The sequence below is a fragment of the Quercus robur genome, chromosome 7 (genome assembly GCF_932294415.1).
Source record: "Quercus robur chromosome 7, dhQueRobu3.1, whole genome shotgun sequence".
NCBI classification, from domain to species: domain Eukaryota; kingdom Viridiplantae; phylum Streptophyta; class Magnoliopsida; order Fagales; family Fagaceae; genus Quercus; species Quercus robur.
The window spans coordinates 1,505,022-1,521,143 of NC_065540.1; the positions used below are offsets into that span (position 1 = coordinate 1,505,022).

Consider the following 16,122-nt stretch of genomic DNA (forward strand, 5'->3'; position numbering starts at 1 on the left):
TTTAAATTTGAACTTTAATCTTTGCGACAAATTTTAATCATATTCATATCAATTTTATAATTTTTTATGCATATTTTGTTAGCATCCTCAAAACACTTGTTTTTCCTTTCTTTTAGCACTCTCATAATTGTATTTCCTCTTTTACACGAGTTTTTCTGCCATCCCTGATCTGACCACATTCCATCTTGTTGCCATCCATATTTGTGTGTAACTAAAATCCTTCAAAAGATATTATATGGCTTTGGCTAAACATTTTCTCTGTGAAATATGAGTGTCCAATTCCATAATAGGCCTATTATTTGGTACTTTAGGGTACTGAGCAATAGTACTCTTTATTCTCACATAAATGGTGTATTTCACCATAAATTTAATTATAGTAGATTCAATCATAAATTGCTCATTCATTAAAACAATATGCTCACATTCTCAATTATAGTATATATAGAACCAAGGTTATAGTATGCTAGATTTGTACAATGTTATTTATTTTTAAAAGTATTTTTAGGATAAATTCATTTACTTCCATGTAATAATTTTTTTATATAAAATGATTTTTTATGATTATTTTTCCAAAATTTATATAAATAACAATTAATTTGAAATATAACATTCTTACTCAAATTCAATCATTTTTGGCAACACTTGAAATCAAATTCAGGAAAAGGCAAAACTAAATTTGTTAGGTTCTAAAGTTTAGGACGTTATGTATTTTAGAACTCTAATTTGTAATGTTGGCAAACCATGATCAAAACAATGTGTTTAGAAGTGTTTAAAACTAGCTCAAAGTTGTATGTCAATGTAAAGTTGGAATCGAGTGTAAAGTAGAAAGCAGTGTGGCTTTCGGCCTGGCTCGATCGATCGAAGCTTAGGCTCAACCGATCGAAACTCGGGCAGATTGCTTTTCTGCAAAATTTTCCAACTCAGCCCTAGTTGTTTTAAAACGTTTTTAGGGTTTCTTATTTGTCCTAAGTATAAAAGGCAAACCCTAGCCACGTTTTAGTGTTGCTCATATTGCGGTTTGTGTAAATCTCTTGTGAGATCTAGAGGAGCTTTCCTTTACACATACTTAGGGTTTTCAAGGAAGAGACATTCTCTAAACCTTGATGATCAAAACAGTTGCTGCCATTAAAGCTTAAAGAATACACAAACGGGGGTGCTTGTAGCTGGTGGGAATCCAAAGAAAGAAGGAGTCTGTGGATTCGGAGTTTGCACGTGATCGTGTCAGTAAGTTCTACTGGTTGGTAGCATTAGGAAGTCGAGCGGGGGTGCTTGTAAGTCCTTTTGTATGAACTTCGATTCTTTCTGATAGTGGATTCAAGTTTACCTTGAGGATAGTTAGGTCAAATCCTCCCCAGATTTTTACCGGTTTGGTTTCCTGGGTGATCATATCTTGTGTTATTTATTTTCCGCTGCTTTGCATGATATGATTGTTTTATTGTAATAACCTAGACTTGTTTAATTGGACTAAGTAACAACTTGGCTAATTACCTAGGTTTAATCAATTGTTTAATGGGTCTAAAAACCAACAAAATTTAATAAGATACAATCAAGAATATAATTAATAATGTGCACTTAAGTTAGAGGAAGTAATTAAATATTTGTCAAAAAATCATTAAGTTCATATTCTTAATTATATTAATCTTAACAAATTCAATTTCTTCTCTTTTTAGTAACATGAAATGTAACTAAGAGATGATTTCCCATGTATTATAAGTTTATAACACATGATGAGTATTATATATAAACAGTCAATTTTTTTTTTTTAAATCAAACTATATATTTTAAAATGAATGTAGTGTGCCAATGCATCGTGATGAGTATTATATATTATACATCGACTAGTTGCATCTTATTCTAAGATAAGAAAAGATGGTTTTCCTTTTTTTAATTACAAACAATATGATTTCATCCACCTTGTCCACTCTTCGATGACTATGCTATACTACCATGCTAAAATATTAAGCGATGACCTCTCAAAACTAGGCACTTGAAACTTGAAACTTGAAAAAGCTCAAGCATTGCCCGATGAAGTGAACACAAATACTGAAATACATCAATGTAAATTGGGTTCATCAACATCAAGAACTATACCTACACATCAAGCCGAGGGTGGTGTTCTTGATTTGCCCACATCTTCTTTACTTTCCATTTGTTTTAGCCTATTGTCCTTCATTTTATCCCTTGCATCCTCACTAGGTCCATAAGCCCAACAACAACCAAGAAAATATACAAAATTAACTACACACATTATGGTGATGAGCCAATAGAAATAATCCAAGTGACCCTTATTCAGATTGTTAGGAATCCAACTCTCATTCCCTCCTTTCTTTGTAGCTTTATCAACAATCTTCACCAGAAAACTAGCCACCAAGCTACCCACAGCCATTCCCAGTGTGAAAAGAGCTACTGCAATACTTGACATGTTCCTTGGAAACTGAGAGAAATAGAATTCAATCTGGCCAATTGCATTGAAAGCCTCAGCCAACCCAATCAAGCAATATTGTGGAATTAGCCACATTGCAGACATGTCCATCACCGTCCCTGGCTGATCAGCAAGGCCTTGATCAATGGCAATTTTCCTCCTTATGTTCTCAACTATCGCAGACACAGCCATAGCCAAGGCAGATAGTACTAACCCAATTCCCATGCGCATTTTTGTTCCAAGCCCGCATGGTTTTCCGGTAAGTTTTGTTAGTAATGGAACAATTGCACGATCATATATGGCAACCCAGATAGTTAATGTGATAACTATGAACACAGAGAATGATCCTGCTGGAATTTGAAACTTGGGACTAAGGTGTCGGTCCATCATGTTAGCTTGGATTGTAAATGTGTATTGATTCAAAGTAACTTGTATCACGAAACCAGTAGACCACATGGGGATGACTCTCATCAGTGCTTTGAGTGATTCTACTTGATCTATTGTGCAGAGGTTCCATGGATTAATAGGTGAGCCATCTGGGTTTAAGTCTTTCTGAGGATCTCTGATAATGCAAGCTCTGTTGAGACACCTGTTCAAAGGACAAAAACATGGTAAGAGAAATTTCCCTGTTGGTGTATACCTTTTCTTTTCCCAAATTCTTATTGCATTCACAGTTTCCGTAAATGTCCTGTTAAAAACTAGGATTTCCTTGCACACAACAGAAAACAAAACCAATGACAATATTGTTTTGATGTTCCTTAAAATGAGTCATTTTTAGGAAACATTTTCAAACAGGTTTTCAACAATAAGTCTCAAGATAAATTTTTTCACAACTTTTGAGGTGATATATTACCATTAGTGCTAATAAAAATAGTATTATGTTAACAAGTACCCTTACGGCAATTATTAATAAACCATTTTAAGAAAGTTTCGACACTATTTTTATGAGAAATATAAAAAGTTGTTAAAAAAATTATTTATTTTTTTCATTTCCTATTAAAAGTTTTTAAAAATATTCCCTAAATCAAATATCCTTAGAATATCAATTAACTTTTCCCATAAAAGTATATGTTATCAATAGTGATATTGTTCTAGTCATGACTTTTCACATCACCAGTTATGAAAAAGAAAGTAAATTTTTTGTTTCTCACATTACTATTTTCAAGAACATGTCCAAGCATGTTCCTGCACAGTTTTGTAGTGTTTGCATGTCAAAATTTAACAATGACATTGATATGGTACCTTAGTTTATCAGTTGGAACAATGATGTTTGAGTCTTTCCCATAATGGTACTCTACATTCTTGACCGAGAGTGGAAGATTTCTTTTCCTGAAGGCAGCCACTAGTACTTGAATAAAACCAGTAAACAAACTTTTTTCAGCCTTCACTTTTACATAAAGAGAAGAGCCAAACAAGAACATTAGGGCTGAAACCACCATTATAATTACAGGAACTCCAAAACCAACTTTCCATCCCAATTGGTCTTGAATATAGACAATGATACTCAATGCAAGAACTGATGAAATCCCTACTGATGCATAGTACCAATTGAAGTAGCTCTGTAAAAGTCTCTCATATTTGGGGTTGTCTTTCTTATTGTCCAACTGATCTGCACCAAAGGCTATGGAACATGGTCTGATGCAGCCAGCCCCAATGGACATGAGCCCGAAAGAGGATAGCAAGACAATGAGTTGGCCAGGACTGGCTGAGTCGCAATTGCTGCTAAATTGGGCGGCACAAAGAGGAGGCTTTAACTTTGGAATCATGGCTGTTAGCCATAGTAGTGTCATGCCCTATGACAACAATTTATGAAAAAAAATTATAGCATTGGATAAAATCCAATATTAAGATAGGAAAATACTAAATGGGTTATATATAATAGGATTTGAATTTATGGCGTGTATTTCAACATGATTAATTTTTGGATTATGTTAAAGAAATTGTTAATAAATCATTTTAGAAAAGTTTTTATACTACTTTTATGAGAAATCGAAATTTTTGTCAAAATATTAATTGTTTTTTTTCTTTTCTCATAAAAAAAATTTTCTAAAGTAGTTCACTAATAAATGTCTTTAGGGAGTTAACTTTTCCTTAGGGGTGTCAATGTTTGACCCAACCTGCGAACACGACACAAACTCGACACGGGTTTTTTCGGGTTAGAGTTGGGCCTTAATGGGTTTGGGTCATAAACGGGTCGACTTGAAAGTGACACGATAAGAAATGTGTCATAAGCAGGTCAACCCGCATAACCCGTAATAGACACGTTTGATACGTCAATTTATTTGTGTCAACCCGAAATGACCCACTTAACACAACCCGTTTAACTGGTATAACAAATAAATATTTATTTTATTTTAGATTTGTCAAATACCTTTTATATCCAACATATATTTTAAATTTAAAAAGAAAAGTGAGTAATTACAAAAATTTACAAGGGATATAATTGGAAATTGAAACTTTACAAACCCTAGATCTCTCAACCCTACAAACCCTAAATCTCTAAACCTTATATATCTTCTTCTTCGTCTTTCTTTCTTTTCTTTTCTTTTCTTTTCTTTTCTTTTTTTTTTTCAACCGTACTACTCACTCTACTATCTTATTGTTTCAAGCTTAATTCTCAAACTCAAAGTCTCAAATCGGTTATTGCTCTCTCTCTCAAATGTGTTTATTTTTTCTGCATAATGCTTTTGTTCTATAAACTTTGAACCCATGTGCCGTTATTAATATATGAGATATATTAATTGTTGATTAAGGCCTTGGTTGTTGCTTTTGTCTTGTGCCGTGTGTTTTTTTTTTTTTGGTGTTTGTATTAGTATTGGACACCGTCTGCATATCTTGCAAGTGCGTCTATTGAGATAGTTTATAAACTAGATCTAATGCGTAATGCTTTAAAAGATTACAACAATGTGGGTTGAAGACTTGAAGTGTATGCATTGTTTTTGGGATGTAAAAAAAAAATTATTTCTAGATGAATGTTATATTTAATATTATGCAGGTTTAAATGGGTTGTGTTACATTTGTGTCAACCCAACACGACTTGTTTATTAAGCGTGTCAAATGAGTTGGGTCAGGTCAACCCGCTTTATTAATAAGTTGGGTTAGGGTTGAAGGATCATGACACGATTATTAAATAAGTTAGGTTAGGGTTGAGCCATTTAGTTGAATACTCCTACCTCGACACGCTAACCCGAATTGACACCCCTACTTTTCCTTTATTTTTTATCATTAGATTAAAATAGTAAAAAAAAATTTTGATGGAATTTAATTTTAAATGCTTTTATTATTATTATTATTATTATTATTATTATTATTATTATTATTATACAAGATAGAAATTCTACTCTAACCTAATTTAAGTGTATACGTGTGTAAAACTCCTTCTTAAAAACTTGAATGAACTCTGTCTCTTACCAAAGGTGCGCGATGGTAAATGCTTTTATTGATGATCCGAGATTTAATCAATTGATTTAACTACTAACTTAAAAGAAGTAATAAAGGCAAGTATATTTTAATTAATCATTTATGTTTAAGTGTGAACTTAGACCTCAATTGGCTAGTCAAAATTAATGTTTTGACCAAAATATCAAGGAAGTTGTTTCCATTAGAGCATCAGTCTCCTCAATTTTTTAGCTAAATTAATCCAAAAAACTCTACTTTTACTAGTTTAGCTATCTATTTTAGTATTTTATTTTATTTTTGAGTAATACTACAACCATAAACTATTTTACAACATTTTTACAAAATGTTGATATGGCCAACTTCTTATTGGTTTTCATCTAAGTTTAATATTACTTTTTCATTTACCAATAATCATTCACCACATCAACAGTTTGTAAAAAAATTTGTAAAATAATTTGTCTCTCTAGCATTATTCTTTTTTTTCATACACATGCATCAGCCTTAGTACTCCATCATTATTGCAATTAAATATTATTTTCTCCACATTTTTAATCCCCAAATTCAACACCACCCACCACACCCACAACCTAGCAAATGCCAAAATTCACAGGTGATTTTCCAAAAAAAAAATTTACTGGACTTCAGCTTTTTCTTTCTTCTCTTCAATCGTAAGCTTTCCAACACACAAATTGCACAATTTCACAACAGATAAATTAACTTTCACTATGAAAGGTAATGGAATTCCTAGAAAGTCAATCCTCTTCCCTTTTCAAATAAAGTTCGGCTTCAAATTTCATCATCTTATGCTCCGTGAAATCAATGTTTGCATCTCCTATTATATTCTCACATATTGCACTGTAACTACAATTTTTACGGTTCTTTGACAAGTAAACGATGAGGTTCCAATCTTCCTTACAACCAAAGACAACACCACTGCCATTGCCATATATACAACCACAAGCACCAAAGACAACACCAACACCATCACCAAATCTGCTCACCAAAAAATAAAAAATCATTCATCATGTTTTCCACCACCAAAAACCCAGCCAACAAAACACTACCACCAGAGAACCAGATCCGACAACGGAGAACCAATCAAACAAACCACGAGAGAGAGAGAGAGAGAGAGAGAGAGAGAGAGAGAGAGAGAGAGAGAGAGAGAGAGATTTGAAAGTTGAAACACCCACCTTCACTACAATGGCAACTCAAGAATTTTTTTCAGGATGGTCATTAAAAAAATTTAATAAAAATAAAATTTGAATCTATTAACATCACAAAATAAAAACATATGCAAATACATAAAGTTTTGAAATTTCATTTCACAAGTTTTTATATTTTGAAATTATTGTGTGATATGATAGTTTCACTATCAATCAAGGTTTTGAAACCCGAACCAGACCGTACGGTCCGATTGGAAAAACCTCGAACCATTCATTTTTGCAGTTCTTTTAGCCTCAAGAACCGCTCTATGGGAAAAAAGTGGGGACCCGTACGAACTGCGGTCGGACCTCATGATTCTGAGAACCATGATCAGACCACTCCTCACAGTTCCCTACTTCCCATTGAATCTAAACCTATTAAAAAAATAAAAAATAAAAAAAAATAAAAAAGGATAAAAGGAAAAAGACAACAACGAAGCAGGGGTAGCGCCATGAAGCAACAGCTTCTTCTTCTTCTTCTTATTTCTTTTTTTTCTTCTTCTTCTTTGTCCATCTCCCTCTCTCCTTTTTTTTTTTTGCTGAACTTTGTAATGTATGTGGTCTAGTTTCTCACTTTCTCTTTCTTTGTATTTGTTATGACTACACTGACACTAGCTGCCTAGCATTGGAAATATTGAAAGCTTCCTAAGCTCTCCACGTATCTACAGTACACTGACACTAGCTGCCTAACATTGGAAATATTGAAAGCTTTTAAATTTTGAATAAAAGATGAGCTCTCCACGTGAAAGCTCTCCATTACTTCTTTTTAGCTTTGGCCTTTGAACCCAACGTGATGTGACATAATGTACATGTATTGCTAGATTGCTACAATATTGCAACAAATTTATATTTAGAATAATGCTAATATTACAATATTTTTAACAATTTTTGTCATAAGTTGTGAGTGATAAAAATATAAATTCATATACATCCACAGTTTTTTTCACTCCTCACAACTTATCATATAACTAGTTGTAGCAAAAATTGTGTGAAATATTATAATACTAATATTGCTATAATATTTAAAGTTTTTTTTTGGAAATAGATATACTTATACTTATAATTATAAATTATTAAATAATTATTTTAATATTTAAATTATTAGATAATTTAAATATTTTATTTTATTTGAGGTAGGTGTCCTTCTCATTCTTATATTATAATAATTATTATATTATTGTTATTATTATCATTATTATTACTATTATGACAAGTTTTACTAATTAACATGTAAAAAATAAAGATATAATTTATTTATATTTGCTTAGGATTTGACCTTTCTTATTTGTCTTGTAAAAGTTATGATATAAAAAATATTTGAAAGATATATCTCTATATTAAATTAGACTATTTTAGTTAATTTTTCTATTCTTATTAATTTAATGTTTTTATTTATATTTAAAATAATTATTAAATTAATTATGACGTCATCATGGTTCAATCTCAGTCCAACCTCAGTTCGACCTCAAAAACCTTAAACATCTTCCTTTTACGGGTCAATAAACGGTCTGAGTCCGAAAACCTTACTATCAATGTTATTTGCTACATCTTTTTCAATGTATACAACCAAGCAATTATTAAACTACTTATCTCTCATTCAATTACCAACGTATTGCCTAAATAAGTAATAATATAAACAAAATGCATTATCTTTTTGAAAAAGAAGAATCACATAAATCCAACAAATTCGGCTAAAAACTAAAGCAAACAATAACAGACTAGCTATTTGAAAAGTGCGCATTTTTTATATATAAAAAATAGAAATTGTAAAATATGTCATTTGAAAACACAATTTAAAAAATCACAATTAAACGCATTTGATTTGGGTTTTTAGGCAATTTGTTTGTTTTGGAAATTTTTGAGAAGTGCTATATTCACAATATTTTTGCAACACTTTCACAACAAAGCTTAAGCAGTAATAAGTTTTTACTGGTTCTTATTTGAACTTACTACTGAAATTAATTTTCTATTCAGCAATAACAATCTACTACTTAAGATTTGTTACGAAAATATTGTGAACAGCATTTCTCACAATTTTTTGGTTCAATATTCAACGAACCAAAATTTTGAAGAGGTTGAATTTTATTTTTAATGGACTCAATTGTTATTAAGGGTGTTCAAGTCTTTTTTAGGGTGATCAAGTTTTTTTCTAGGATGGTCAAAAGACCCTTATTATTTTAAAACTCAATTTTTTAAGGTATATTAAAAAAAAATTCAGGGTGGTCATGTGACCACCCTGATTAACTCTTGGCGCCACCTGCTTCACTGCAATAATCCCGTCAGGTCTGACTCCCTGGAGAACCAAATCCAGAGAGAGAGAGAGAGAGAGAGATGAAAGTTGAAACAAAAAATAATTTTAAAAAAAAAAAGGATTTTGGCTTGGCGAGTAAAGTTGCTTGCCAGCTGCTCCTCGCTAAGTATTTTGTACTACTTTGGCGAGACTAATGCATAAGTTTTTTTGAATCTTTAGTTGTATATTTGCTAAAATTGTAAAATAGCTATTACACTCTAATTTATTAGATTTAACGTATCTCCCGCGTTAATAGAGATATATAGCCATGATTCGAAGTTAACATGATCACATGCAATAAGGTTCCTAGGGACTTGAACTGCAGTAGTCATTGGGAAGAACCACTTTTCTTATATACATTTGTAAACCATCCCAATTGTCGGATATTCCTTAAGGCTGAATGAATAGAAATGAAAAGAATCAATTCCAAAAATCAAAGAGAAAATGAATTTCAATGGATGCAATTATTAGCAATTCAAATCATCGATCACAACTGTCTGTCATGAGTCTAATCAATAATAATCAAGCATCGACATAAAACAAAAAATATACATAAGCTTTGGCTAGTTATTGTAAGTTGTAACTCTACGAGTGGTAGAACTACTACTATCAAATGCTAGCAGATCGAGCTGGGGATTATAGGAAGAAAAGTCACAAAATACTAACCAGAAGGCTAGAGAAGGATCCCAAGGCGATGACCAAGAACCGGCCCAAGTAAGAATCAGCGAGGAAAGCGCCCACAATAGCTAGGGCATTGGATATGGCTGACCACAATAGCAATATGCTTGTTCCAGTTGCAATGTCAATGTTATATCCGTTCATCAAATAGAAGATCATGTTAGCCATCAGTCCGTAGCTGACTACTTTCTCAAATGATTCATTCACTGTTTATTTTCCAACAGCAAGAGCAAGAAAAAAAATATGGTCAACAAAAAGTCAAAAACTGAGATTCATTCACTGTTTATTTTCCAACAGCAAGAGCAAGAAAAAAAATATGGTCAACAAAAAGTCAAAAACTCTTTGTAGTATACTGCTTATAGTAACTAAAATATATAGGTGTGTGAGATTGAGATATATTTATTACCTATGATGAAGGGCATAGTCCTAAAGCCACCCTTTCTGCTGGGTCTTGATGACTGCTCTGTTGAATTTTGGTTTGAAGGAGTTTCCATACTCTCCTCTGCAACTAGCTGATCCATCCTCAAGAAATTAAGAGTTGTGATGCTCTCTCTCTCTCTCTCTCTCTCTCTCTCTCTCTCTCTCTCTCTCTCTCTCTCTCTCTCTCTCTCTGAGTAAAAACAAGAGAGAGAGGTTTCAAGTTCAGTATGTACTCAATGTGATACTAATTGGGCCTGTTTGGTAAGAGATTTCTAGTAACGTTTTGTATTTTTTGGAAATACAAATAGGTGAAAAAGTATGAAAATACATGTAACAAACGAGCCCTAGGTCTTTTGAACATCAAGTAATACATGGGCATCATTTTATAAGTGCGGATTGCAGCACCATGTTACTTTGTGTTGGACTCTTATTGGTGAGGTTTTTTTTTTCCCCTTTAATTTTACTTTTCCACTCTATGATCTTTGATTTTGCTGACTTTCCTTTTTGTTATTTTTTTATAATATGGCTTGAGAAAGTTCATATAGTTCCAATAAATTTCTTAATTAATAGTTGGATTCATTTAAAAAATCATATACTATATAATAAAAGTTGGGCTTAAAAGTCGTGATTAAGCCAAGTGGTCACTCTCACTAATTAGTAACTTAATTAAATATTTTTTGTTATGATATATTTCATCAATTAAGAGATAATATTTAACAAATACTTAATTTAGGTAAAACAAAATTTATTTAGATTTCAACAAATTTAAATTCTATTCAAACTAAAATTTCTATTATAAAAAATTTTTAAACTTAAATAACATACAACAACCCACTTTTTCACTAATTAGTAAATTAATTATATATTTTTTATTAGGATATATTTCCTCAATCAAGGGATAATATTTAATAACGTTTGTAATTTAGATAAAACTTTATCATTTAAAGTTCAACCAATTTAAATTCTATTCAAACTAAAAGTTTATTATAAACAATTTCTGAATTCAAACCCCACACAACAACCTGCCTTTTACTTCTAAAAAAAAAAACCCACATTTTGACCAAGGAATAAGATTTAGCAATAATTTAAAACAATTAAATTCTATTCAAACTAAAAGTCTACTATCAAAATTTTCTAAACTTAAATCCCACATGACCCATGTTTTTGTTTTTGTTTTTTTTTCCTCAATTTGCATGATTTAATAATAATTTAAAACAAATTTAAATTATATTCAAACTAAAAGTGTATTATAAAATGATAAGGGCGTTCATGGAAAGAAGTAAATTTGTTACATACAAGGAAGCTAACGGCTCCAATGATCCCGTTAGTTTCACATGCATGGACGAAAGCACGAAAGCAACAATGCCATAGGCCGACGACCTCACTTCAATACCTGATGGCATCTACACGAGTCGACGGGAATCCTCGAACAAAACAACAGGCCGATGAGAAGAGAGAGAGGCCGACGGGAATAAAGAAGCCAACAGGAATAAAGAGCGTGACGGGTCCAACGTGGCCTTGCTTAACCTCCACAAATGTTTATAGAAGGAAATATCTTGTATCTCACGATTAATCCTAATCAAGGGAATCCCTATAAGGAAATGATCCCGCAAGATACATGTATTAATGAGGATCTTTCCTACAAGGAGAGACCCTCTCCGCCAAGAAACGAATGTCAACTCTACACTATTATAAACCCCCCCCCCCCCCCAAAAGCCCTCACAAACCTAGGTACACATAATTTACCCCAGTTCTGGCACTCTAGAGCTGTGAAAGTTCTCTAACTTAACTTTCGGAGGGTATTTGGCCGATACCACACTGGTACTCTCTAAGGTCTTCTTCTCCTTCTTTGTTACGCAGGTTTCATCTGGAGCACGTGATGACTGAGCGACTTACTGACGATTTTTAGCATTATCAGCTGGCACCATCTATGGGAACGACGTAGCAACGCGGTACTACCACTTCCCGAAAAAAGGGCTGTATGGTACTCACTCGCTCAATGGCTACCACCAACAACCAAGGAGACAAACCACGTACCACCGCCCTCGAACAACAGGTTCAGACTCAAGCCGCAGTCGTGGAACGCCTCACCAAACAAAACCACGACCTGGAGGCCTAGAGTCATTCAAAACCCTCATGCATTTGCAAGGCGTGGTGGACGAGATCATGTGCCGAGCTTTTTCAACAACGTTGAAGGGTCTCGTAAAGGTATGGTTCAGCAGATTGACACCAAACTCCATCAATACCTTTAAGGAGATAAGCACGCAGTTTACCTCACACTTCATTAGGGGGCACAGGTATAAGAAGTCTACTGCATGCCTAATGAGCATCAAGCAATGGGAGGATGAGATGCTGAGGTCTTACATAACCCGCTTCAATAAAGAGGCCCTCTCGATTGAGAAATCCGATGATAAGATACTTGTTGCTGCTTTCACCAATGGGTTACAGAAGGGGAAGTTTTTGTTTTCTTTATACAAAAAGGACCCAAAAACCATGTCGGATGTACTTTATTGAGCTACTAAGTACATGAATGCGGAAGATGCATTACAGGCTCGAGAGGAGAAGCCCAAGAAGAGGGAAAGGCAAGAAGATACACAGCAGGACAAGAGACGGAAAACAACAAGGATCGGAGACCAACGAGAGGATAGGTGTTCCAAACCCCCCACTGGGAGGTTCAAAAGCTCCACCCAGTTGACTGCCCCACTTGATCAAGTCCTGATGCAGATCAAGGATGAAGCGGCCTTAGCAGAGCCTGGCAAGCTAAAGGGAGATCCCAGTAAGAGGTCTAGAGACAAGTATTGCCGTTTTCACCGCGATCACAGTCACGATACATCTAAATGCTACGACTTAAAGTGGTAGATCGAAACCCTTATCAGACAAGGAAAGTTACAAAGGTCCGTCAACAAGGAAAGGATGGACCCACCACAAGAGCAGGCTGCCTGGAGGGAGAACGAGCGTCCTAGACCACCCCTAGGAGACATAAGAATGATTATGGGGAGCACTACAGCTTCTGGCTCATCTAAGAAGGCTACTCACCTCAGAATGGTTTAGAACGTCCAGCTGACGGGTTTCGTCCCAAAGATGGCACAAGTCGACAACCCCATAATTGGATTCTCGGAGGAAGATGCTCAACGTCTCTACCACCCACACGATGATGCACTCGCTGTTACCATACAGGTAGAGGACTACAACATTCACTGGGTCCTAATTAACAATGGAAGCTCTGCTGACATTCTTTAATACCCAGCGTTTCAACAAATGAGAATCAAGAGGGAGCAACTCATACCAACCAATGTGCTGCTCATTGGGTTCGGAGGAACGAGAGTATGCCCCCTCGGCAAGGTCACATTGCCCATGATGGTCGGTAACTACCCTCAACAAATTACTAAGGATGTTACATTCCTTGTTGTCGACTGCTCATCTGCCTACAATGCCATACTAGGCCAACCTACCCTCAACTCATAGAAGGTCGTGACTTCAACTTATCACCTGATGATCAAATTCCCTATTGAGTATGGAGTAGAAGAGGTGTGTGGGGACCAAGTGGCAGTGCACGAGTGCTACATAACAATGTTGGAGATGGCCGACCACTTGCAGACCATGAGCATAGAAGAATAGCGGGTTGTTGCAAAGCCCATTGAAGGATTAGAGGAGATACTTCTCGATAACTCTAGGCCTAAGCGAACGACTAGGATCGGCACCCTTGCCAGTCTGCTAGTCCGTCAAGAACTCACAGCATTCCTAAAAGAAAACCAGGATGTCTTCACCTGGAGTCATAAAGACATGCCCAGGATCGACCCTTCAATCATGGTGCACAAGTTGAATGTGTCACCCACTTTTCTCCCTATTTGTCAAAAGAAGCGAGAGTTCGCCCAAGAACGAGACCGAGTTATAGCGGAAGAAGTATGCAAGCTGCAAGAGGCAAAATTCATTAAAGAAGTGTACTACCCCGACTGGCTGGCCAATGTAGTGATGGTAAAAAAAGCCAACTGAAAATGGAGGATGTGTGTGGACCTCACGAACTTGAACAAGGCATGCCTTAAGGATAGCTACCCCTTCCTACGAGTTGACGTCTTGGTAAATTAGACAGCAAGACACCAGTTACTAAGCTTCATGGATGCATTTTCTGGCTACAACTAGATCAAATTGGACAAAGCTGATCAAGAGAAAACTTCGTTCGTCACCAGCCAAGGCCTCTTCTGCTACAAAGTAATGCCATTTAATCTCAAGAACGTGAGTGCAACATATCAGAGGCTCATGAACATGATGTTTGCACACTAGATTGGAAGAAATGTCCAAGTTTACATGGACGACATGTTAGTGAAAGGTCGAAGGGAAGACGACCACTTGGACGACCTCAAAGAGACCTTTGATACCTTCCGCTCTTACAACATGAAGCTCAATCCGAGCAAATGTGTGTTCGGAGTAACGGCGAGAAAATTCCTAGGGTTCATGGTGTCTCAGAGAGGTATTGAAGTCAACTCAGACAAGATTCGGACCATAATGAAGATAACGCCACCAAGGAACGTGAAAGAAGTACAAAGCCTCAACGACAAAGTAGCTGCGCTAAACAGGTTCATGTCAAGGGCAACGAAAAAGTGCTTACCTTTCTTCCGCACGCTGAAGAAATCCTTCAAGTAGACGGCCAAATGTCAGCAAGCATTTAAGGACCTGAAAGTGTATCTATCTTCCCCACCATTGCTGAGTGCCTCCAAACCGGGGGAAGAACTATTCCTCAATCTGGCTGTCTCCTCGGCCACTGTCAGTGTGACCCTAGTCAAAGAAGAAAGTGTGACCCTAGTCAGAGAAGAAGACAAGGTGCAGAAACCTGTGTGCTACACTAGCCAAGCACTCCAAGGCGTGGAGGAAAGGTACCCACCAATGGAGAAGCTCGCCTTCACTTTAGTTACCGCGACCCATAAGCTTAAACCACACTTCCAGGCCCACACTGTGGTCATTCTAACAGATAAGCCTCTACGATTGAATTGAATTGAGTGAATTCGACATACAATATCGTCCGCGTATTGCCATAAAAGGACAAGTGGTCACTGACTTCATTGCAAAATTCACCAATATAAAGGGCAAGGGGGCAGAAGACCACCCTTAATGGAGTATCCACACGGATGGATCATCTAACAAGCAGGCCGGCGGAGCAGGTATAGTGCTTCATTCTCCAGAAGAGGACAAAATCGAGTGCATGGTTCGTCTTGACTTCCCAACAACAATGAAGCAGAATACGAGGCTTTAGTGGCAAGACTAGATCTCACCAAAGCCGCAGGAGCCACGAGTGTAATTCTATATTGTGACTCTCAAGTGGTCACAAGTCAAGTGAAAGGTGACTACGAATGCAAAGGGGAAAGGATGAAGAGATACTTGGAGCAAGTAAGGAAACGGGTGGGCGAGTTGCAGGCCAAGTTTGTTGAAATCCCCAGGGAAGAAAATGAGCGAGCCGACCGTCTTGCTAAAGCCGCATCAGCAGAACACATGCTCAACCCCAATAAGCTACTCTCATGGTCAGACACTACAACTCTAGGGTCAGACACAGGGACTTCCAAGTTGGAGACCTCATCTTAAGAAAAGTGACAAGCGTCACAAGAGATCCCTCCCAAGGAAAGCTAGAACTTAATTGGGAAGGACCCTACAGAATCACTTCATGGCAGAGGAAATGCACCTACCACCTAGAGACGCTAGACGGACAGAAGTTGCACAAT

At 35.8% G+C, this 16,122-nt stretch overlaps 1 protein-coding gene across 1 annotated transcript; it reads right to left on the reverse strand.

The window, feature by feature from the left end:
- Positions 1 to 1,767: 1,767 nt before the first annotated feature.
- On the reverse strand, positions 1,768 to 10,844 carry LOC126691645 (protein NRT1/ PTR FAMILY 1.1-like). The gene is made up of 4 exons (XM_050386691.1): positions 10,398 to 10,844; positions 9,980 to 10,197; positions 3,665 to 4,215; positions 1,768 to 3,011 (listed from the first exon to the last, which is right to left on the reverse strand). Exons 1-4 carry the CDS (start codon positions 10,510 to 10,512, stop codon positions 2,099 to 2,101), a joined length of 1,797 nt encoding a protein of 598 aa, XP_050242648.1. The 5' UTR covers positions 10,513 to 10,844; the 3' UTR covers positions 1,768 to 2,098.
- Positions 10,845 to 16,122: the final 5,278 nt, after the last annotated feature.

Bases quoted from the DNA above. Each gene is read 5' to 3' on its own strand.
- LOC126691645 (XM_050386691.1), bottom strand. From the start codon at position 10,512: ATGGATCAGCTAGTTGCAGAGGAGAGTATGGAAACTCCTTCAAACCAA. The intron at 10,198-10,397 runs GTAATAAATATA...GAAAATAAACAG, and splicing joins GACTATGCCCTTCATCATAG to TGAATGAATCATTTGAGAAA. The intron at 3,012-3,664 runs GTACCATATCAA...TCCTTTGAACAG, and splicing joins GTTCCAACTGATAAACTAAG to GTGTCTCAACAGAGCTTGCA.